At 38.9% G+C, this 26,189-nt stretch overlaps 1 protein-coding gene across 2 annotated transcripts in view; it reads right to left on the bottom strand.

The window, feature by feature from the left end:
- The window catches only part of DYM (dymeclin), a 377,165-nt gene that overhangs the window by 282,040 nt on the left and 68,936 nt on the right, over positions 1-26,189 (bottom strand). For both annotated transcript variants that reach the window (XM_029234371.1, XM_029234366.1), the window contains exon 6: positions 21,347-21,419. In XM_029234371.1, coding sequence (XP_029090204.1) covers positions 21,347-21,419 — 73 coding nt within the window. The remainder of the gene's footprint in view (positions 1-21,346; positions 21,420-26,189) is intronic.

Raw genomic sequence — 26,189 nt, 5'->3', positions numbered from 1 at the left:
GAGAAAGACTAAGACTAATCAAGAAAGACCAAGGTTTCTAGATTTAGAACTCAGAGAAGGTGACGTTATCAACCTAAATCAAGAACACAGGAAATGGAAAAATCACTTTACATGTATAATCTATCGATGCTCTTTATTCACAAATTCCATGTTTGTGAATTTACCTACTCACTAAAATTTACTTATAACCCCAAAACAATTTTCTGCAGCACTTCTGCAAGTTGAAATGATCTATGTAATTTTCTAACTCGCACCAAAGGAATCCTAGGCAAAATTTCATGACAAAAAAATAGCTAACGATTGCAAAATGAACTCACAGATGATAAAGTTACTTTGTTAAAGATGATAAAATTAAAGTCTGCACTTTTCTAATGTCAGCAGGGAACGGGAAATAACTACATAGCAAAGCTTCATATAAAACTGACTATCCAGATATGATATGATGTCTGGAATTTTCTTAAATATAATCTGAGAAGTAGGGGAGGGTAGCTGTGGATGGGGTATAATTGAAATAAAAGTGGCCATGAGTTGTTAGTTACTAAAGCTAAGTGATAAGCATATGGGAGTTCATTAGTCTCTCTACATTTATATGCTTAAAATTTTACATAAGATTAAAAATATAAAATTAAAAATTGACTGCACAACTGTAGACCAGAGTTTGGTGAAGATAGGGACCTCTCTTATTCCTAGCTCCTACCACATTTCCTGGCAAATAGTAGGCACTTAACAGATATTATTTGGAGTGAATGAATCATCCAAAATTCTATATTTAACAAATTTAATTTGCTAAAGTTATCTGCTTTGAGAAGTTGGGTATGTTTCAATAGTTTTTATATTGTTGTCATTAGCAAATCACCACAAACTTAGTGGCCTAAAACAGCACAAATTTATTATCATGCAGTTCTGTAGCTGCAGTACAGGTTTCACGGTGTTAAAATCAAGGCGTCAGCAAGCTGCTTTCCACTCCGGAGGCTCTGGGGAAGAATCCATTTCCTGCTCACTTGGGTTGTTGGAAGGATTTAGTTCCTCATGACTCTAGGATCCAAGTCCCCATTTTCTTTTTTTTTTGTGGTACGCGGGCCTCTCACTGTTGTGGCCTCTCCCGTTGCGGAGCACAGGCTCTGGACGCGCAGGCTCAGCGGCCATGGCTCACGGGCCCAGCCGCTCCGCGGCATGTGGGATCTTCCCGGACTGGGGCACGAACCCGTGTCCCCTGCATCGGCAGGCGGACTCTCAACCACTGCGCCACCAGGGAAGCCCTAAGTCCCCATTTTCTTGCTGGCGGTAAGATGACGGCACTTCCAAGGCTCTACAGGTCACCTCATTCTTTGACTCAAGGATCCTTTTCCTCCATCTTCAAAGCCATTAGTGGCTTTGAATGACTCATGCTGCATCTCTGTGACCCACCCTTCTGGTTTCCTCTTCTACCTTTAAGGACTCGTGTGATTAGGCTGTCCTCTATTATCCTAGTGGGCCCAATCTCCCCTCAAAAAGCCCTTAACTTTAACCACATCTACAGAATCCTTTTGACATGTGAGGGTATCTATTCACCAGCTTTCCAGGGATTAGGAAGTGGACATCCTTGGGCTGGAGAGGACATTATTCTGCCTACCACTAGCAGCTAGTAAGAATTAGATGCTAATTTCAATAAGAACCAAAAACCTCCCTACCAGCCAACATGAAAATATTACTCAAAGTTATACTAATCTACCAGATTTGGGGGCTGGGGAGAATATAATGTTCAAATAAATGGATTAAAGCAGGCTCCAACAAACTGGCAGGGTAGAAGATAATTTAAGTACACAATGAAGCACAGCTTCAAATGACATAGCGAAGATACAGATACTAGAAATGGCTAAAACAGAATCTTTTCCTTTTTTTTGGCAAAGATGTCAAGAACCCAATTTCCAATTTTCATTGTATGAAGATAGTGCTTATAGCCACAAAGCAGAAGAAAATTGAAATGCACAGAGTAACAAATATTCAAACAAGGGCAATAACCATCCACTAGCTGCCCATCCTGCTCAGAATAAAATGCAAAGTCCTTAACCTAGCCTCTAAGACCCTACATGACTTTTGACTAACCATCCAACCTTGTCTATCACTCACCCATCCTTGCTCATTTGGCTCTAGCTCTACTGGACTAGTTACTGGTCCCTGGACACACCAAGCATGCACCCACCTCAGGGCCTTGCATCTGCTGTTCCCTCTGCTTAGAATGCTCTTCCACCAGAGAGTGACAGGACTCCCTCTCTGACTTCCTTTGGGTTTCTATTAAAAGGTCCACTTCACAAGGAGCCTTCCCTTACAATCTTGACTAAAATACCACGATATTACTTTTTTCCATTGTACTTGTCACATTCTAACATTAAGTAATATATTAATTTGTTTATTGTCTGTCATACCCTATGCACAACTAGAATCTATGTCTTATTCACTGTTGTATCCCTGACACCTAAAACTGTGGCTGGCCACAAGTACACACATATTTGTCGAATAGTCTCTTTGTGCTCTTGGGCACAGTGAGAAATTAATATTATTTGGGGTTTACCAAAACCAAGAAAAATACATTCATTCATGTACAAATTTTACATGACAAAGTATATCTGAAACTCCCAGCTTCCAGAAACTAATTCATGATTTAGTGCTCTGCATAAAAATTCACACACACACAAAAATGGAATTCCCTGGCAGTCCAGTGGTAGGGCCGCACACAGGTTCCATCCCTGGTTCGGGAACTAAGATCCCGCACGCAGTGCAGCGTGGCCAAAAAAGAAAAGAAAAAAATAAAAGAAAATTCACTAGACTCCTGGGGCTACAGTTACAGAACTAGTAGCAACAGCAAAAGTAATTACTCAACATGCCCTCAACATGTAATTACTCAACATGCCCTTATAATATTTTCTATTATAAATGGTATTGAAAATGACTGGACTTCCCTGGTGGCGCAGTGGTTAAGAATCTGCCTGCCAATGCAGGGGACATGGGTTCAAGCCCTGGCCCAGGAAGATCCCACAAGCTGCAGAGCAACTAAGCTGGAGCACCACTGCTACTGAGCCTGCATTCTAGAGCCCGCAAGCTACAGCTACTGAAGCCCGCATGTCTAGAGCCCGTGCTCCGCAACGAGAAGCCACTGCAATGAGAAGCCCGCGCACTGCAACAAAGAGTAGACCCCACTCACCGTAGCTAGAGAAAGCCCATGTGCAGCAACGGAGACCCAACGCAGCAAAAGTAAATTAATAAAATTTTTTAAAAAATAAAAGTTTAAAAAAAAAAAAGAAAGAAGATGACTGATATTTTTAAAGTCAGTTTCAAAATAAGTTGTGAATATAAATTTGGGCTCTGCCTATGGGGAAAAAACTGATCTAAACAGGAAAACCTCTGAAATAGCCATTTAAGAAATATGTTTTAAAGACACACATGGATAAAATGCAACTATCCATCAATTAACTTCCTAGTTACCTTCTTCCCGCACATCTCCCAAGTCTGTGTGAGGGCTTCAGCTCCCTCTACCCTTGCCCCCAAACTGCTTGTCTGACTCATATTCATCACTCAAGACTTTGGACTATGCTTTTCATAGTCTATAGTCTACATCACACAAGAAAATATTTGCTGAACCAAAAAAAAAAAATCAACCAATATTAGAAAATGAAAAATGTAATAAAGCACAGCTTATATATTAACTTACACAACCACACAATTTTTAAAGAGATCACAGGAATTGAGGCTACTTCCATTTCCAGCAATGACAGACAGACAATTCAGAAGAATATTCCCAATGAGGTCAACAAAAATCACTGACGGAGGGTCTGGAAGGGCACTTTCTAAAAGGACCAAAGAGCTAGTAAAATACCGAAGAATTACAAGGCCAAGATTCAAGGCACTAAGAAAACCTAGAGAGGTCAGCCTGACATCTGGAATTGCTTTGGCCTTGGGATGCTTCCTGATCCATAAGCGGTGGCTGGGAATCCAAGCAGTGCTTTTGACAGGGTTGACAATCTAGGGCACAAAAACTGGAGTCCAAGCCTACAAAGGGAGTAAGCCCTAGTACTCCACTCCACACACAGGGTAGAGATCCTCAAGGGGATCCTTACCTTGGAAGTAAGGGGGAGCAGGAAGTAAATCAACAATCTCATGGACTAACAACCCAGCTTTAAGTTCCCTGGGTGGCCAGAAAAATTCTGAAATGGAATTAAGAAGAATCCAAGACACCCAACAGACACAGACAATCCCCTCTGAAGAAAGATAAAATCATCCTATCAAACTATTTCTACAACTTTACAAATATAAAAACTAGCAAACAATCAAAAATAGGCACATAAAGAGATAAAACTACATGAACAAGAACCACCATACACCCCTAAAACAAACAAAACTCTCCCAATAATAATATTAATTACCAAATACAACTATGCCTACTCTACCTATGGCATAAAAGCCAAAGTTTTCAAATCAAAAATTTCTCAAGGACCTGTAAGCTATATAAATATAGCAGATATTTCTTTTTAAAAAGTTCTAGAAAAAAATTCTGGAAATGAAAAATACAATAGCCAAATTTTAAAACTTGATTTTAAAAAAATAAGTAAATGAGAAAAAAAGAAAGAAAGAAAGAAAGAAAACCTCAATGAATGGGTTTAACAGCAGATTAGACTCAGCTGAAGAGAGATTTAGTGACTTGGACATAAAGTCATAAGAAATAACCAAGAATAAAGTATAGAGAGACAACATGATGATGTTGAGAGGCATTTGTTTTCAGATTGGGGTTATTATGAGAAGGTTTATGAAGAAAGATTTATAAACATTTGCATACAAGTCATTTGCAAACATATATTTTCATTTCTCTTCAGTGAATACCTGAAAGTAAAATTGCTAGATGAGGAGAGGTGGATATCTGACTTCATAAGAACTTGTCAAAACTTTTCCCAAACTGGTTGTACCATTTTATACACCACAGCAATTTTTTACATAGATTTTATTTTTCAAAGCAGTTTCCGGTTCTCATGCAAAACTGAAGGTATAGAGAATTTCCATATAACCCTTGCCCCCACATATGTATACCCTTCTCCACCGTCAATATCCTGCCCCAGAGTAGCATATATGTTAAAAATGATGAACCAACACTGACACATCATTATCACCTAAAGACCCCATAATATACATTAGAGTTCACTACTGCTGTGTAATTTCTATAATCGCTATAAATTTTGACAAATGTAGTAACATGTATCCTTGATTATAGTATCATACAGAACAGTTTCATTGCCCTAAAAGCCCTCTGTGCTCTGTCCATATATCCCTTCCTCCTGCCAGACCCTGGCAACCACTGATCTTTTTACTGTTTCCATAGTTTTACCTTTTCCAAAATGTATAGTGGGAATAATACAGTATGCAGCCTTTTCAGACTGGCTTCTTTACCCACAGCAATTTCTGAAAGTACCAGTTGCTCCACGTTCTCACCAACATTCAGTACTATCAGTCTTCTTAATTTTAGCTATTCTAGTTGTGTGTAGTAATAGCTCACTATAGCATTTAATTTGCATTTTCTGATGACTAATCACACTAAAACTCAATGTGCTTATTGGCCATTCATATATCTTTTTAGTGAAGTATCAATTTAAATCTTTTTTCCATTTTTAATTGGGATATTTGCCTAATTATTTTTAAATTGTAAGAGATCTTTATATATTCAAGAATAAAGTCTTTTGTCAGCTATACGTTTTGGAGACATTTTCTCCCATCTGTGGCTTGACTATTCTTTTTCTGAACTGTCTCTCTTGAAGAGGCAAGATTTTTACTTTTGAAGTAGTCTAACTTATCAAGTTTTTCTTTTTTTGGCTATTGCTTTCTGTATGTTTTCTAAGTTACCTTTGCCTAAAACAAGATTGTGTGTATTTTTCTAATTTTTATGTTATATGTGAAAGTAGGAGTCAAAGTTTTTTTGTTTTGCTTTGTTTTCTCATATAATCAGCTTTTCCAGCACCATTAGTTTAAAAAGTTTTCCCTTCCCAACTGAATTGTTTTGCTTCTTTTCTCAAAACAAAACAAACAAACAAAAAACAATTGACCAGAGAAGTACAGATCTATTTCTTGGCCCCCTATACTGATCCACTGATTTACCTGTCTATACTTAGGTCAGTACCATGTTATCTTCAAAGCTGTAGCTTTATAGCACACTGTGAAGTGATATAGTGTAAGTATCCCATTTGTTCTTCCTTTTCAATTATTTCTTCAGATATTCTAGGTTCTTTGCATTTCCACATATATTTTAGAATCAGCTTGTCAATGTCTATGAAGAAAACAAACCAGCAAAAAATACTCTGGTACAAATGTGGTGAATTGACTCTGTAGATCAATCTGGGTAATACTGACATCTTAACAATATTGACTCTTCCAATTCATGAATATGATGTATGTCTACATTTAGGTCTTCTTTGACTTCACTGAGCAATGTTTTTTAGTTATTAATATAGAAGCTGTACACATATTTGTTGAATTTACTAAGTATTTCATATTATTTTAAAATGGAATTTTTAAGGTTTTAGCTTCCAATTGTTTGCTACTAGTATATGATTCTTGTACAATCATCTTGCAACGTGCAACCTTGCTAAACTCACTTTTAGTTCAAGTAGCTTTTGTATATTCCTTAGGGTCTCCTACATAAACAATTATGTTGCTGGCAAATATAGTTTTACTTTTTCTTTTCTAATCTCTATGCCTTTTATTCTTTGTTTTGCTTTACTGAACTGGCTAGGGCCTCATACAGTAGCAAACAGAAATGCTAAGACCAAACATCCTTGGCTTGTTCCTGATCACAGATGAGGTAAACCTTTAGTCTCTCATCATTAAGTGTAATGTTAGCTACAGGTTCTTCATGGATGCCCTTAACCTAGTTGAAGATGTTTCCTTCTATTCCTAGTTTGCTGAGAGGTTTGGGTTTTTTTTCCATGAATAGATGTTGAATTTGGTCAAATGCTTTTTCGACATTTACTGAGACAATCATATGGCTTTTCTAATTTATTTTGTCAATGTGGCATATTATACTGATTTTCAAGTGTTAACAATATTGTATTCCTGAGATAAGTCCCACCTGGTTATAATGTATTATCCTGTTCTTACATTGCTGGATGAAATTTGCTAACTTTTTTAAGCTTTTTCTCCTGTATTCATGAGAAATATCAGTCTGTAATTTTCTTTTTATGGAACGCCACTGTTAGGTTTTAGTATCAGGGTTATGCTGGCCTCATAAAACAAGTCATCCCATCTGCTTTTGAAATACACTTTATTGAAAAAATATTTGCTTCATGATGTGATGTTGAGCAAAGAAAGCAGAATAGTATGCATCATATGAGTGAATACACATACAGATGTTAATATGCAAAAAATAAAAAGAGCAATCCTGGAAGATGAGATTATAGGTGAATACTTTTATTATTAATTTAAATTTTCAAAATGGGAAGGGCATAAAGAAAATGAATGGGAGAAATATTTACTTCAAATTGGCTGTCTCCACCAGGAAATTTCCTGAAAAAAAATAAAATATCAGGGGAGATGGTCTGAGGACAATCTCTAATCCCATTCTGACCATAGGTTTTCTTTTTCTGTTGTTTTTTTTTTTAATGTTTATTTATTTATTTTTGGGTCTTTGCTGCTGTGCACGGGCTTTCTCTGGTTGCAGCGAGCAGGGGCTACTCCTCGTTGCGGTGTGCGGGCTTCTCTTGTTGCAGAGCACAGGCTCTAGGCACGCAGGCTTCAGTAGTTGTGGCACACGGGCTCAGTCGTTGTGGCTCACAGGCTCTAGAGCACAGGCAGTAGTTGTGGCACATGGGCTTAGTTGCTCTGCAGCATGTGGGATCTTCCTGGACCAGGGCTCGAACCCATGTCCCCTGCATTTCGCAGGCAGATTCTTAACCACTGTGCCACCAGGGAAGTCCCAGGTTTTCTTAATTATTCCTCTCTCTCTCACTTCACTGTAAACAATCAAAGTAAAGAGGATTTGCAACTAGGAAAAACAATCTAAGTGTCTCACTCCTTTTGGACTGTAATAACAAACTAATACAGACTGGGTAACTTATAAACAACAGAAATGTATTTCTCACAGTTCTGGAGGCTGAGAGGCCAGATCAAGATACCTGCAGATTCAGTATTTGATGAGAGCTGGCTTCTGGGTCACAGAGATTAAGCACCTTTTTGCTATGCTATCCTATGATGGAAGGCAGCAAGGAAGTTTTCTTGGGTATCTTTTATAAGAGCATTAATTCCACTCATGAGGGCTCTGCCCTTATGATCTAATCATCCCCCAAAGACCCCATACCTTCTAACATCATCACCTTAGAGGTTAGGTTTTAAAATACGAGTTTTGGGAGGACATGAACATTCAGACTGTAGCAATGAATTAGACACACTTGCTGCATTATTTAGGGCTCTCCAGAGAAAGAGAACCAACAGGATATAAAGAAATATATACATAGAAAGTAATTTATTATAAGAGATTGGCTCACACAATTACAGAGGCTCAAGGTGGCATTATCTGCCATCTGCAAGCTGGAGGCCCAGGAAAGCCAGCGGTGTAGCTCCAGTCCAAACCCAAGTGCTGAGAAGCAGAAAAGCCCTGGTCCGAGGGCAAAAGCCCAAGAAACAGGAGTGCCAATACCCGGAGACAGAAGGAGATGGATGTCTCAGATTAAGCAAGAGAAAAAATTCACCCCTCCCCCACCTTTTTGTTCTATTCATGCCCTCAATGGACTGGATGATGCTCACCTACACTGGTGAGTATGATCTTTTTTACAAAGTCTACCTATTCAAACGCTAACTGTTTCCAGAAACACACTCACAGCCACATCCAGAAAAAATGAAATAATGTTTGACATCTGGGCATCCCTCAGCTCAACCTGTCACACAAAATTAACCATCACACTTGCCAAAGACATAAGTTAAGTGTTTAAATACTGGCAAAGGGCACAGAGTCACAGATTCAGTCTCATTAAAAGCATTTAGTCATTAAAAGCATTTAAGCACTATTTGAAAGGTTTTACACCTAGAAATTTTTGTTCCATCATAAAAAACAAACAGCATTCTAACACTCACCTAATTTGTTATAATCATTAAAAAGTGAATTCATATTTCAGTACCCCAAAATTTGACATCTATCACGGCTGTGTTACAATTTTAAATAGGAAGACTCAACAAGAAGTTCACATTTGAACAAAGACTTGAAAGAAATAAGGAAGCAAGGGAAAAGTCTTCCAGGGAGAGGGACCAGCACACACAAAGGCCCTGAGGTAGGAACACGCCTAGCATACTTAAAGAACAGCAAAGAGGTCAGTGGGGTTAGAATGAAATCTGCAAGAAGGAGAGTAGTAAGAGATGAGCCCAAAAAGATAACAACAAGCCTGAAAGGCCTAAAAGCTGTAACAGATTGATAAATTCAAATTCTTTTTTTTTTTTAATTATTTATTTATTTATTTATTTTTGGCTGTGTTGGGTCTTCGTTTCTGTGCAAGGGCTTTCTCTAGTTGCGGCGAGCGGGGGCCACTCTTCATCGCGGTGCACAGGCCTCTCACTGTTGCAGCCTCTCTTGTTGCGCAGCATAGGCTCCAGACGCGCAGGCTCAGTAGTTGTGGCTCACAGGCCTAGTTGCTCCACAGCATGTGGGATCTTCCCAGACCAGGGCTCAAACCCGTGTCCCCTGCATTAGCAGGCAGATTCTCAACCATAGTTGAGAATTCAACTCTCATTTTGAGAGTTCTCATTTTGAGAATTCAAATTCTCAAAAATAGTTTTTAAAAATGTATCATGGCAAAAACAAACATATACTAAAAGCAAATAAGTCAAAAAGCGAACTTAGAAAAAAATGTACTTTAAATTTATGTCACAAAGGACTAACCTTTCTAATGTAAAACTGGTCCTAGAAATAGATACAATAAAGGTGCCAAAATGAGAAGGAGCACAGGATATTAGCAAAAAATGTTAACAATTCTAATGTCTTTCAATAGGGGGATGATTAAATATAAACTGATATTGACCTACAACAGAATATAATGCAACTTTTAAAAACAAATGAGAAAGGATGTAGAGCAATCAAAACTCACATACACGGCTGGTGGGAATGTAAAATGAGGGAACCACTGAGGGAAAGTTTGGCAGTTACTCAAAAAGTTAAATACAGAGTTATCATATGACCTAGCAATTTTACTCCTAGACACATACCCGAGAACTGAAAACTACGTCCACACAAAATCTTGTACATGAATGCTCACAGCAGCACTATTCAGAAAGTAGAAACAACCCCAATATTTATCAACTGAATCAATGGGTAAACAAAATGTGGTATATACATACTATGGAATAGTTTTCAGCAATAAAAAGGAATGAAGTACTGGGGCATGCTATAACATGGATGAACCTTGAACACATTACACTAAATAAAAGAAGCCAGATACAAAAGGCCACACATCATATGATTCTGTATATATGAAATGTCCGTAAAGGGCAAACCTATAGAGACAGGAAGCAGATTAGTGGTTACTGGGACAGGAGGGAGGGGGAAATGGGAAATGACTGCTAATGGGTACAGGGGTTCTCTCTGAGGTAATGAAATGATGGAATTAGAGAGCAGTGATAGTTTCGCAACTTTTGTGAATATACTAAAAACCACTTAAATATATACTTTGAAAGGGTAAATTTTGGGGTATTTGAATTATATCTCAATAAAGTTGTTACTTAAAAGACAAAAATGAGAAAGCTCTCTGAATGCTTGTATACAGAAACTGCCAAGATAGACTGCTAACTGGAAAAAGAGGAAAATTCAAAACACTATGTATAATTTCCAACCTTTTATATGAATACAGGGGGAAATAAAAATCTAAATTCGTAATTGAATATATATGCATGAAAAATTTCAGGAAGGATACATATGAAGCTAAGAATGAACAGTGGTTACTAGGGAGACAAATGAGAAGGCTGGAGAGATGGGGAACAAGGACAGCCAGGAGATTGTTCATGTACACTTTTACGTGTTTGGTATCTGAACAACATAAATGTATCACCTGTTTGAAAATGAAATTAATCAAGAACTAAAAATAGAGGATTATCATAAATTATAAAATCAAAATTTACTGATTAAAATCTGATGACACTGAAATAAGAATAAACAAAAACTAAATCATATTGTGGTACGCTGAAAGAGTCACTGACCCCAAGTGAGAAAACCTAGAATCTGTTTCTAAGTTCTCTATTAAACTCACTCTATTAACTTCAAAAAATAACTCCTCTGGGTCTCAGTTTTCTTATTTGTAAATAAGTACATTGGGCGAGATGACCTCTAATGTCAATTCTTGCTGTAACTTTCTATGATGCTCAAAAAAAAGGAATTCAAAGCAACGTTTTATTCCTGTAGAAACAAAATTTTAAATCCATTAATTGGGCTATCTTAAGTGCCAAATAATCAAGGAAAAGAGCCAAGACAGGCCAATACTTGAAAGAAACCAAAATTCTACCATGCTGAGTGTGGTGGTTTTTAAAAGATGAAAAATGTTTTAAGCCAACAGATCTTTCTTGTTCAATGTCCTTGCATAATCTTCAGAAGATTTTCATTACACAATCGCCAAAACAAAGTCAACTTTAAAAAGCCAAAATGTTGCTTCGGCTGCCATATTATCACAAGAACTTTCCACCATCTGGGCTGGAAATGTCCTAGAACAGACTACTGTTGGAGCAAGTTATTAATTTCATGTGAAGAAAAAAAAGGCGCCATGACCTTGCAGTGCTCTGCTAGGGCAGAGTGGAACACTTGGATAAAGACAAAAGCCTTCATGAAATGGGTGTTAGTGTTGGCTAAGGTCAAAGTCAACGAACATGCAGGAGAAAAAACCATCCTCCTTTGACTTGCTATTGGATAAGAAACTGACAGTACTGTAAATGGAACGTAAGTTTAACAAAAACAACTGACAAGTTCAAAGGATTAAGACCAAAAATTAGAAATATCAATGTCATGCCAACAAGGAGATTCCAAAAGTAAAATGTGAGGAAAGACTACAAAGTGGTACCGTGTATTACAGATACGGTCAACAGCAGTAATGGCTAGTTTTAAAAGTCAACAAAATCGAAGACATGGTAATACTCCTCATTTATAAAAGTATTAACAATGGAACAGAAAGTGCCTGGAGGTTAGGCACCAAGAAATCTGCATTCTAGTACCAGAACTGTCATTCGTTACCTTTATCAGTCACCTTATCTGTCAGCTTCATCATACATAAAAATTAATGGAGCGGATCAAATAAACTCAAATATCCATTCCATGTTTTTACGGCTTCTCAAAGAACTAATGCTATATATGTAACAGTGCATCAAATGTATAAAATATAGCCACATACCTTCTTGAAATAAAGCTCAACCAAAAAGAGGTTTTAAAAACATTCTAAAAAATCAAAAGTTAAGATGGATTGATAAGGTGGATACATAATAATAAAGCAAATATACCAAAATTGTTATGTGGGTGTCCAAATTGCAATTATGCCAGCTTAAACAAAGAACATTCATAAACAAAGAACAATCAGAGAGAAAGAGCTCTCAAGAACTAGAAGTGATTGCTAAACTTTCATCGAAAGTTATGAATGGCTTTTAAATATATGAAGAGATGTTCAGCCTCCCTTGTAATGAGTGAATGCATATAAAGATCACAATATGATTTCCATTTTTAGCACACGAAAAATTTTATAATACACAATATTGGCAAGGCTCTGTTAAATGTTTTTGGTGGGACTATAAATGATATACTCCCTTTAGGGAACAAGTTTTTACCAAATTTATTATATTTTTATCAAATTTTAAAATGGTCACACTTAACTCCAATTCTAAGACTTAAATGAGGACTATATCTGTATATATGCATTAAGTGAATGTATGTATATGTACTACATCCAGACAATGGAGTATTATTCAGTGCTAAAAAGAAATGAGCTACTAAGCCACGAACACAGAGGAACCTTAAATGCATGTTGCTAAGTGAACGAAGCCAATCTAAAAAAGCTACAAACTGTAGGATTCCAACTATATGACACTCTAGAGAAGGTGAAAATATGGAAACAGTAAAAGGATCAGTGGGGTGACCAAGGGTTAAGGGCGTGGGAGGGATGAACAGGCAGAACACACAGGATTTTTAGGGCAGTGAAAGTACACTTATGATATTGTAATGGTGGATACATGCCATTATGCATTTGTCAAAACCCACTGACTGTACAACACACCAAGAGTGAACCCTAACGTACACTATGACTTGGGCGACAATGATGTACCAATGTAGGTTCATCCACTGTAACAAATGTACCACTGTGGTGAGAAATGTTGATAACAGGGGAGGCTATGCGTGGGAGGAAGGGTATGGAAATACTCTGTACTTCCTGCCCAATTTTGCTGTGAATCTAAAATTGCTCTGAAAAATAAAGCCTTTAATTTAAAAAAAAAAAGAAATAGTGTCATATTATTTAGAAATACATATAAAGGTAAGATAAGGGTAAAGATTTATATAAACCACCAGAATAGTCAAAAACGAAAAATGACTGTCTCTGGAGAGCAAAGGGATACAGGACAAGGAGATTTGTTCTCATCATAAGCCCTGTGTGCTATTTGATTGTCTTCCCGAACCATGTGCATATATACGTTACAATTTAAAATAACTGCATCAGCATTAATGACTAGCATGAAATATCCAAAGGTAATGCAATCTGGATTGTGCCCAAAAAAGAAATCACTCTGTAAAGAATTAACTTATATAAGTAACACAAAAAATTAAAAAGGAAAAGAAAATCAATTGTTTGACTGTTGGTAGAATTAAAAGTTGTAGTTATTAATATCAAACCACCTCATTCATATTTTGCTATACGTGTATTAGTAACAGCAAAAGAAATTAACAAAAGCATCCTGTACCAGTCTTGCTTTCATAAGAGTAAAAATTCTTTGAAGGCAGAGATTCAACATTTTCAGGGCTGAGCTACCTAAGAATCTTGCAAACTGACCTTAGGAAAGTCACTTCCTTTCTCTCTACTTCAGTGCCATTATACATAAAATGAAAATGTATAAAATAAGCTTAATTCTAGTTCTAAGAAATTCAATGATTATACGCCTCTAAATAGTCCACAACTTACAAGGAAACATGCAAACACAGGCAAAATGACAGTCAGGATTCAGGACTCTGCTTTAGCTGCTGCTAATCTCTCACACCTAATGCCAGCCTAGAACCAGTCCTCCAAAGCAGTCAGAGAAGCTCCTCCAAGCAGCCTGACCCAACAGGAACTTACTTCGGTTCCCACACAAACTATTCAGCCTTGTTCTTTTGAATCTCAGACAAGCTGCGTCCTATGACCACTATACTTGTTAATGACCAAGTGCTATTACTTTTTACTGAGAAGTTTAAAATAGGAAAATTGACTCAGAAGCAAACATATTGTTTTTCTTAAGTACTTAGTATGTGTAAAGCAACACAGTTTTATAATCATAACGCATTTTAAAATTTATAAAAGCATTTTCGAGTGCATTACTTTGGTCTTCAACGCAATCCTACGCAACAGAGTAGGCAGTGAGAGCGCTAGACACACCTCATCCCAGGATGAGATGCTCCCTCTCAGCTGCAGGCCCCTCTACTGCAGCTCAGGACACGGTGTATTAAACTAACAACTTGCCTGGCTGCTCCTTCAATGGCTACATAAGTTGATCTCCAAACTCAAGCACTTCAATCTCCACATCTAAACTATTAAACAACTGAACCAGATGTGTTCAAATGTCTTTTCCAAGTGACAGTCTATGATCTACGAACCCCAATTTTAAAATGAGAAAACTGAGGCCTGGAGTGACAATGCTGATGAGTGGTAATGCTAGGATTCAAACACTACCTTCTGGATGCAGAATTAGTGGTGTTTTTTCCTAATACATAATGTCTCCTACACTTCTTGGCAACACTCAATAATGCAATTATGAACAATCTGAGCACATAGTTTATAATATCAACATTTGTGGTACTGGATATATCTCAGTCAGATTTCTTCAATAAACCTGGTAAAGGCTTACATATTAAAATTTTTTAACCGGGGTTTTTTCCCCAGAGGCACCAGAAATCAATTTTCAAACTAATAAGCTATTGTGAACTTAATTCTGTTTTGGTATTTGAAAATGCTATCATCTTTAATTCAGTGCTTGTAATGTCTTAAACATCTAATTCAATCAGAAAGCTACACCAGATATTTACTTTACAGCACCTAAAACTTAAATGCTGACTTGTTTTAGCTACCCACTCTGCTGAGGCTGGATTTGAGAAGAGTTTGGGTATCAACATGCAGGGCCGTACAAAGACATTTTCCCAACAGTTAGGCCGTTCACTGCCAACGTGGGTCTCTCCAGTTCCTTCACTCTCAAAAACTTGCAGACTTCATAAAGAAACTGTTTATGGCTCTTCAGGTTCTTGAACCACCTACTTCACCATTGCCACCAAAAGTTTTCAATATTCAGATTTTCCAAAGTATAACATCTAAGCCAATACCAACAACTATGGGTCGAATAAATGTGTATTTTATATCATTTTATTACATTTCATAAATCCAGTAAAGTTAATTTTACCAATAAGATTCTTAATCAGTTTCATCCCTCCCCAAATACATCCAAAATGGATTTCAGAGAACTAGCTCTATAATATATATATCATGTTCTTTTATATCTTAATAAAGAGAACCCTAAACCTAATCAAACATTCAGTCCTTTTAACATTCAAGTCTTTACTCCATCAAACCACATAGCTTCTCCAGCCCTAGTCTCCCACAAACCCTCCACTCTCATCAAACGAATACACTTGTAATTCTCCAAACACATTAGACGCATCCAAGAGGTCCCTATGCAGCTCCTTTCTGCCTCCTTGAAGACCTAGCCGCTGCTCATCCCTACAGCTCCCAATGACTGCAGCATGTATCAGTTGTTCCTCTTACTGGGCTATCTTTCTACGCATCTATCCATCTCTAAGCTCTTCCAAAGTCATGCCTTTCTTTGCCCAGGGCCCAGTACCGTAAATACACATAGTTTAGTATATTCATAACATATGTTTTTGTGGATGAACTTAATGAAAAGGAAATTATTATATTGTGAAGGGGTCATCTGGGGGACTACTGAGATACAATGCTGACTGTCCATCCCTAAACTAAATGGCTCCAGACTAGTCAGCATTTATAGCTAATTAATATACCATTTCCTTAAATATTGTCAGATGTAATTTCTCAGTGTTTCGGTTTCTAGTAGCCTCTTTCCACTGCTAACGTCTATAAGACACCTAGTGTTTATAATATAATGTACCAACTGCAAGGGGCTTTGAGCCACTATATCCGCAATGGAATATGCCTTAGCACACTACTGTGTTTCCATATAGACCAGATGATGAGAAACAAACAAAATATTTAAGCACATTGAATAGTTTGTGCTTCCACGGATTTACTCATTCAACAAATATTTTTTGAGTCTTCCACTTGCCAGGCTAACCTGAGTACTAAGGGGACGGCAGTGAGCAAAACAAATGTTAACGCAGGAAGAGCCCTTGTTTTCATGTAGCTTTCATTCCAATTTCTTTCAGAAATAACAGGTAATATGAAAAGCAGTGATACGAGCTTCCCTAGTGGCACAGTGGTTAAGAATCTGCCTGCCAGTGCAGGGGACACGGGTTCGAGCCCTGGTCCGGGAAGATCCCACATGCCACAGAGCAACTAAGCCCATGCACCACAACTACTGAGCCTGCACTCTAGAGCCCACAAGCCACAACTACTGAGCCCGACTACTGCAACTACTGAAGCCCACGCGCCTAGAGCCCGAGCTCCACAACAAGAGAAGCCACCGCAATGAGAAGCCCGTGCACCGCAACGAAGAGCAGCCCCTGCTCGCTGCAACTAGAGAAAGCCCGCGCATAGCAACGAAGACCCAATGCAGCCAAAAATGAATAAATTAATTAATTAAAAGCAGTGATAAGTATTAGGACAAAAAAATAAAGCATGATAAAAGGACAGAAAGGGACTTCCCTGGTGGTCCAAAGGCTAGGACTCCACACTCCCAATGCAGGGGCCCAGGTTCATTCCCTGGTCAGGGAACTAGATCCCACATGCTGCAACTAAGGATCCCGCATGCTGCAACTAAGACCAGGCACAGCCAAATAAATAAATAAATATATATTTTTTAAATGGACAGAAAATGAGAAGCGTGCTATTTTACGGTAGTCAGAGCGGCTGTTTCTAAGAAGCAGAACTTTGAGCAGAAGGAAGCTTGAAGGAGGTCAGGACAAGAGCCATGCAGATGTCTGAAGAGAGATATGCAAGGCAGCAGAAGGAAGGTCGAAGGCCTTGAAGACAGCAGTGGGTTGGCATGTTCCAAATTAGCAAGGACACCAGCATTATTGAAGCAGAATGAGTAACATGGACAAGGTCAGCAGATGACATCAGATACCCCTGCACTGAAGCAGCAAAGTCCCACTACACAGACATACACACACTCCTGGAAAAGGCGGTGAAGGCAATCCAGTTTGAATATGGTATCTTTATCAATATATAACATGAGAAAACTAAAGTTTCTTAAATTATAGAATTAAAAAATCTGCCCATCAGGGCCAGGCTGAGAATTAAGCCGTCCCAATCCTCCTTACTGAGTTCACAGGTTGATAAAGGAGAAGACACATAAATGGATCTCAGAGGAAGGGGCTGGAGCCCACAGAAAGGCCCACTCTAAGCAGACCTCTCACGACGTGTCCAGAGTGAGGGCACAGAGGCAAGGAGTAGGGCCTGTTCTTGACGGGCACCATTGTAAACAGCTAAGAGTGATAGCTTTGACAAAAACAATAGCAACGAACAGAGACAAAAAGACAAGGAAAGACATCCAGTTCAAGTTCTCAAAATAAACTCTATTTCATAATAAAAAAGCATCATAAGCAGTCCTCAAAATGTAAGTATTAGGCCCATACAAGCTGCTTATGCACCTAAGCTTATGCACCTAAACTCCATCACTGGGAAGAGTCACGGGGTCTCATTCAACCCTCACGGTAACACTGAAAGAAGCAAACCAGTGTCACAAATTCTAAGCGTGTGCTTTCAACCCTGGCCTGCCGACCATGTTCCATTACACTCCCCATTAGTGTCTTGAGGGACATACCTTTATCGTACCTTATTCCTCTCTCATTCAACTCCTTGAGATCAAGAAGGCATAACAATTAAAGACAAGGTTTTACTTTTGGAAGACATTTCAATTCTACTGGATCAACCCAATATACACTAAAAAATGTCAAGTCACAAGACGGTGCCTGACTTAATCTTTCTTTTAAATACATATATAAACGCTGAGAGGTGTGGTGTTAAGGAAGGATTCCTGGAAGGTGTGTAATTTGAATCTTTGAAGACTAACACCTCAGAGAATTAATATTTTATCAAGAAATCCAAACTGAGAAGCAGTATCCACTTACTACTTAAAGGTCCATTTTCATTACAAATGAATTCCTACAAATTCTGGGAGTTTAAGCTTCCACAGTTGATCCTGCTCTCTTAATGACGAAGTATCAGTTAAAATGTATAGATTTCTAAATGTCTATCTGCCTCTGTTCTTGGTAATCATTTGCTTTCAATATTAATAGAGTGATTTCATAGTCTCAAACAAAACGTTTAAGCTAGTTTCGCATTACCCACGATGGCGATTAAAATTAGCCTCCTCTTGCTGTTCACCCGCTAATGTAGCACTGGCACGCCAACGTTAAACTTCAACGTTTATAGCCAGACTGATGATAGTCAGGTGTGTCTAGACCATCCTCAGTTTTCACAGGTTAACATTCCTCCTTAAATTATAAGCTGATTGGTAACACTGCACTATGGTTATAGTAGATGAAACATTTAAAGAGTAGGTTGGTTTCACATGGAAACTGTTACCAAGACAAACCTTTTTGTAGGATGGAGTTCCAAGAACATTAAATCATAAGAAATTGTTTCAGCAGCTGGTTAAAGCTGAGTGTACGTAATACAAGACATCTGGCTGTCTGTGCATTTTCAGTTCATTTAAAAAGTATAAACACATAAAACACTAAAATGTTTGATTTATTACAACACTACTTCCTCCCCAAGAGTGTTTAAGTGGCTGGTCTATTTATTGTATTCACAGCTTATTTACTATCTAAAGGGATTTATCATTTCCATCCCCCTTAACTTTACCATGACATTTTATCAACAACAACAACAACAAAAGGCACTCATTCAGGATATATACAAAATTGCTGGTATTTGGTAACAACAAATGTAATAGAGGTAGTGCTACTTTTAAAATTAAATCAGGAACACATGAAGCACCACACATACTGTGATATGCAAATAGCAGGCAATATATGTGTTCCCCTTCCCACATCTGACCATAAGTAACAGAAAGCTAATAGCCACAGTGGCTTAACCAAAATAACTGTTTGCTCTTTTCACATAAGGAGAAATCCAAAGATAAGCCATCTAGGGTTGGTGTAATGGTTCTATAACTTTATCAGTATCCCACACTGCTGGGACACTGTTCTTCGTGTGTGGTGCCCATCTTCATAGTTTCAACATGTCCCAAACACTGCCTCCACATCCAGGAAGGAAGAGAAGGGCCAAGGGCAACGGGCTGAAGGTACGTGCTCTGCAAGTTCATGACTTCTGCTTACGTGTAATTGGCTCAAACTGTGTCACAGAGCCATATTTAGTTCCCAAAGTGCCTGAAAACTAAGCTGGGCACACCCTGCCCCCAACAATATTGGAGAGGAAGGGGAGAAAGGATACCAGGCATGCAAAGAGCTGTGTCTGTCACAAGAGTTCAACTTGCCTGGGACATTTTTCCCGTGCCCGTCCCTGTCAGTGATTCCTCAGTTGTCTCAGCCCTACCTTCCAGGCTGCATGTCACCAGACCAAGTCACAACAGGCTTTGGTGGCTCTCATTCCTAAATCTATATTACAATTTTGGATGCTGCACTTGTGCACAACAGAGGCCAGGAGCCTGTTTTCTCACAAATACCTGTCTTTCCTTTTTGGGCCACAGGCAAGTGGCACATTTCCAACGATATCCCCACATAGACTGAGATTCTGTGATGATAAATCTTAAAAATCTACTTTTTTATTTCAAAAAATAATTCCTTTAAAATATGCATTCTCGGGAATTCCCTGGTGGTCCAGTGGTTAGGACTCCAAGCTTCCGCTGCAAGGGGCATGGGTTTGATCCGTGGTCGGGGAACTCAGATCCCGCATGCTGTGCAGTGTGGCCAAAAATTAAAAAATAAATAAAATAAAATATGCATTCTCGATGGGGGGGTCGAGATCACCCTCAAGAGGGTGAAAATTGGTTCTTAAGAGGTGAAAAACTTCATAGATATTATAATGATGTGTGGCCCTCAAAAAGGCCATAGCACAATACACAGATATTCAGTGTATCTGGAGTATTCAAATTTCATTAGGACTTCAGAGAGGCAATTAAGAAAAAAAGGTTGAGAGTAACTGCTTTAAAAGTAACAGACATTTTGAATCACACAGAGACTGCATTCAGCTGTAGTGACAGAAATCAAGTTGTAACAGTGTAAACAAATAAGGGTCTAGTTTTCTCACATGAGAATTCCAAGGGTGGGGTATGGGGTAGGGGGAGGAGGTGTAGTAGTTGATGACTTTGGTTCAGCAGCTCAATGACATCAAAGCAGAATTTTCTCTGAGTCTCTTAGCTCTTGGTGCCAAGATGTTCAACACAACTCTAAAGAGACCCTGTCCACATTCCAGAAAGCAGGGAAGTGGGCTCTCACAAACAAAAATATACGTATGCCTCCTAGATGAGTCAGGTCCCCTTAAAGAGCTGCACCCATAAGTTTCATTTGAGGACTTCCCCCCCACATCTCACTGACCACACATAGCTTCAAGAAAGGCTAGAAATGGAAATGTGACCTCTCCAAAAAAGGCCAGATATAGCAATAAAATCAGGAAGCAAGGAAGAAGGGGAGAACAAATAACGGGTGGAAAACTAGCTGCATCTACCACATATATACTAGATTTAACTGTTTCCCTCTCAAACCCTTGTTTACAGAGATTAATTCTGTGCCCATCATACGCTCAGTATTGCTAAAGAGCTTATTTTCCCCTCAACAACATACAATTCTTGTGTTGATGACAGGTCGTCAGAGTCTAAATATTAGGCAAGAGAGATAGAAGAAGCCCATGGATGTACACGGAGGCATACATAAAAAGCATACATGAAAGTACTACACCACAACCCACAAACTCTTCAACATGATCAATTACCATCTTCAATATACAAAGAAGATAAAACTAATCCTGGCTTAGCCAGAACTTACAAGAGTGGAATATCAGTGATTAACTGCATCAAACAGCACAGCAATTCTTCCAAAAGATCTTCTGAGTCAGAACCTGGTAAGACACATAAAACGTTTTTGAACACAGTGTAAAATAGAATTCGGTTGTTCAGCTCATAATTTGTTTTTTTTTTTTGGCCACGCCATGCGGCATGCAGCTCCCCAACCCAGGATCGAACCCGGGCCCCCTGCAGTGGAAGCACAGAGTCTTAACCAGTGGACCACCAGGGAAGTCCCTAGAATTCAGTTATTCAGAAGTTTAGTTTTCATTCCTAATGAAAATAAGAATAATTATTATTACAGAAACTCGAACACTAATGTTGACCTCTGAATAAAATCTATGTCATGAAGCAAGTCAGCATCTATTATAATCTTCATCTAGTAGAGGAATTGTTGTTTGTTTTTTTTTTTGCGGTACGCGGGCCTCTCACTGTTGTGGTCTCTCCCGTTGCGGAGCACAGGCTCCGGACGCGCAGGCTCAGCGGCCATGGCTCACGGGCCCAGCCGCTCCACGGCATGTGGGATCTTCCTGGACCAGGGCACGAACCCGTGTCCCCTGCATCAGTGGGCGGACTCTCAACCACTGCGCCACCAGGGAAGCCCTAGTAGAGGAATTCTGATCACCAGCTATTTATTCTATCTCTTTTAATGCTTGAAGGTTAACTATGGCTTCTGTAGGCCAGTAGTTTTCAAGTTTCTTATACCGCACTATGTTTTTTCAAATAAAATCTGATACTAAAGTCAAATAGATAAAATAGATAAAAATTCAAGCTGCTCCAGCCGCTCTGTTTGAATCAGGAATAGACTATCTGCACCTTCTCCCCCAACGAATATCTGACCTAACCCTTGATCTCCTTGATGAGCCTCAAAGTGCCTTCTCTGAACCCACGGAGCCCCACCAATCACAGAATGAAACCCGCTAAGAGGCCAACCACCTCTTTACAAAGAGCCAAAGACAAAACGGCTTTCCCAAGTCACAGAATAAGTAAGCAGCGAAGGTAGGTTACAAATTACTGTTCCAATAGAAATGCTCCTCTGTCCCAAACTTCTCTAGGCCAAGTGACCTTCTAACTTCCAAAGCCAATCAGGATCTCACGTGGCTCCTGGCTTTGGATATTACTGACACCTACTCCTTCATGAAGTTCTTTCTTCTCTCAGTCCCTATGCCTTCTTTCTAACCTACTACTTTTCCTATTCATTCCCAGTATCTGCTACCTCAGAATGCCTTTCAACATTGACATGTTCCCCCAGAATTCCACTACCGGTTTCTTCTCTTCATGTCTCACTCCCTGTGTTCTCCCTTCATCAACCATCACTTACACACTGGTGATTGCTAAGTCTATGGTTTTCCTCTCAGCCTCTCCACTGCATGTCATATTTTTATATCTACTTACCTCCCGGCCACCTCCACCTAGATACTTCACTGGTACCTCAACCTCAACACACTCAAAACTGAACTCCTCTTTCCCAACACTTCAAATCCAGTTCTTTATTCTTTATTGTCCTTTTTGGTGACTACATCAGTAACCCAAGCCCCAAACCCAGATGATTCTCTCCTACTCATCTTTTTATAACCAATCAATCTCTAGGTCCTCTCAATTACACAGTCTGCCCCTCTGATATTTCCTCTTTCCTTAACTCCTTGTCATTCTTTCGTTCATTATGTCATCATTTTAAACAAATTTACTAAATTAAAACTCATTCTGGAACTTCTTTAAACCTTCTTAACTAGTACTCCTACCTCTAATTTTACTCCTCTCCAATCCAAAGCCCAGATCGCTATCAGAGGGAGCTAACTAAATTCCATCCTTTCATTCTCCTGGTTTAGATCTTGTCAATTGCTTTAAGCTGATTACTACACATCAGAAAAAACTCAAAGCCCCAAACTACAGTATGTCAGACCCTGCAAGATACAAGCCCTGAATCCCTTTCTATCTTTATCTCCCACCATTACTCCCTTCGTGATTTATATTCCTGCAGTGCCAAGCTGCCTAATACATGCCGTATCATGCCTCCCACAATTACATTCTCTCCTCCTGGAATGCCCAAAAAACCTGATTTTGTTTGTTTTTTTTAAAGCCCAACTTTATCTACCTGAACCATCCTCAGTCTTCATCTCCTCCATAAAATCCAACTCTCTTGCCTCACCCTGAATAAAAATAATCATCTACACAGCACCTACGCCTTGTGCATCTGTCTGTTATTATAAATGTTGGTTGCAATATCTTAGTTTCTGACTACATGTAAAGCTGGCCCCTCTCAGACTTTGTCCTTCTTCAGGGTGATGACTGACAAAGAACTTGGCACATGATACACACTCAATACGTGTTCACTGAAGTGAACACAGGTGTCTAAGTCCAAATCTAGTGGTTACTTCCAAAACATCAAAGCACTTGGAATCCCAAAATGAAGTTTAGCAATTCTGTTTTTCTAGACCACAGTATCTCCTGGTATCATTAGAAAGTATGAAGAAATTCCTTCCTGCCTCGCCAAAAATAGAACTGGCACAGTAGCCCTCTGAGAGGTCAGTGCAAAGCTCGAAGAGATTACTCTTTCACGCTGAAGACACGAATCAATGCTAAAAAGAATACACAGCAAGAATCAAGTTCAATAACCACATTAAATCTCATTCTAGAAGTGGTAGGCTTATAGCTCAACTAGTGAAGAAAGTCAGGAGAAGATATAACTAAATCTCTCTCTGCCAAAGCTGTCCAACAGGATCACCTTACAATGCAGGGGACGCGGGTTCGACCCCTGGTCAGGGAATTAAGATCCCACATGCCGCCGGGCAACTAAAGCCCGTGTGCCACAACTACTGAGCTCTTGCACCTCTACTAGAGCCCACGTGCCGCAAACTACAGAGCCCTCACGCTCTGGAACGTGCGCGCCACAACTAGAGAAGAGAAAACCCACACACCACCACTAGAGAGACGCCCGCATACCACAACAAAGAGCCCGCACATCGCAACAATAAAAGATCCCACATGCCACAACTAAGACCCGACACAGCCTAAAATAAATAAATAAATAATAAATGCATCTTAAAAAAAAAAAAAAAAAAGCTGTCCAACATAACCCAAACGAGTTAACAACCGATTCCAACAAGTTGGTTTGTTGGCATATAATACATAATACTTATTTTCTGAACTGTCATTCCTTGGCTTACCCCAGAGAATGTGGTGACCCAGACCCAGCAAGAACATTTAAAGTCACTCACTGATTCCCTAAAGAACATTTTAGACCAAATAAATTAGCCAGTTTAATAATATACCCCTGGTTCAGCCAAGCAGCCAGCACAAGGTTTTTTTTTTTAATACTTATTTATTTGGCTGTGTCAGGTCTTAGCTGCGGCATGTGGGATCTTTTGTTGCGATGCACAGGCTTTTCTCTAGTTGTGGCACATGGGCTTCTCTCTAGTTGTGGCACGCGGGCTCCAGAGCACAAGGGCTCTGTAGTTGTGGCACATGGGCTCTCCAGTTGTGGCACGCAGGCTCAGTAGTTGCGGCACGCGGGCTCTACATACTCAGTAGATCCCACAGTATGTGGAATTTTAGTTCCCAATGAAGGATCGAACCAGCGTCCCCTGCATTGCAAGACAGATTCTTAACCACTGGACCACCAGGGAAGTCCCCAGCACAAGTGTTTTAATTACAGAAGGTGAGGGAACAAATACTCAGGACACACAGATGGTGCTTGATTGGATTTTTTTCCTTCCGGGGTGCAAACACATCTAATTTTCAAATCTTAAAATGGCGACAAGGATCCTCTCTTTGGTTCCATGTGCCATTCACATCATGACCTCAGCCAAGTTTACAGCTGGTTAATTAAGGAGTACATACACAGCTTTGTTATCAATGTAATACAATACTAATGAAAATAATGATAAATCCATTTCATACAAGTAAAGAGTAGCATTTCAAGGCCAAAGTTCTAACAAAACTAAAGGCAAGAATAAGCAAATTCCAGGTGAAATCTCTGACAACTTCCATTTACTAAAGCAAAAACATTCTTGCATAATACTATATTCTTATTTCTGGGGCTAATCTAGAAGCAAATAATTTCACAGCAAGTGAAGAGTGACTGCTTAGCAGGTTTTACATTAAGCAAGTCACTCATATTGCATTAGTTTCCAAGCATTTATATCACTTAGCTTTCACGTGAGGCCAAATATCTTCCTTAGTTTCAATAAAAACAAGTAAATATAAAACTCACCTGCCAAAAATTATTCATGCATTTCTCACAGGAAAGAGAATCTTAAAAGTCCTTGAAATTTGCACGTTCATGACAAAGTAAATTGATGTTCTTTGAGTAAAGAAATTTGCAGAGATTCAGCGTGTTTACTGTGTTGTGAACTTTTATAACCTAGAGCTGTTTTTTTAATCTCTTAAAGGGTTTTAAACTGCCTCTATATCTCCAGTTAAATATTTTAATATTTTAAATCATGAGCATTCCATTCTCTCTAGCTCACAATAATCTTAACAATAACCCTTAAGGAGCAGGTATGATCATCATCATTTTACAGATGGGAAATCAAGGCTTAGAGAGGTTAGCTTACTTAGAGTAAGTGGCAGAATTCAGATTTAACCCAAATTCAGACTTCCAAAGGAGAAAAAAAAAACAAAACCCTTACAAATTACTTCTATAAAGACCTGTTTCTACAAGCTGGGAAAAAAATCCAGTCAACCAATCCATGTTTCACTGAAGACCCTAAATACAAATCCCTGGTAAGTGAGTACTCTGAGCCACGTTAGGGGACAGATTGGAAATACCACATATTACTTTACACGTCAAGGTGACAGCCTACACATTCGCCTACACATTCATC

This window comes from Monodon monoceros, unplaced genomic scaffold (assembly GCF_005190385.1).
Source record: "Monodon monoceros isolate NGI ecotype Baffin Bay Population unplaced genomic scaffold, NGI_Narwhal_1 Super_Scaffold_1, whole genome shotgun sequence".
NCBI lineage: Eukaryota > Metazoa > Chordata > Mammalia > Artiodactyla > Monodontidae > Monodon > Monodon monoceros.
Note: the sequence above shows the minus strand (reverse complement) of the source record. Positions and strands in the feature narration are given on the sequence as shown.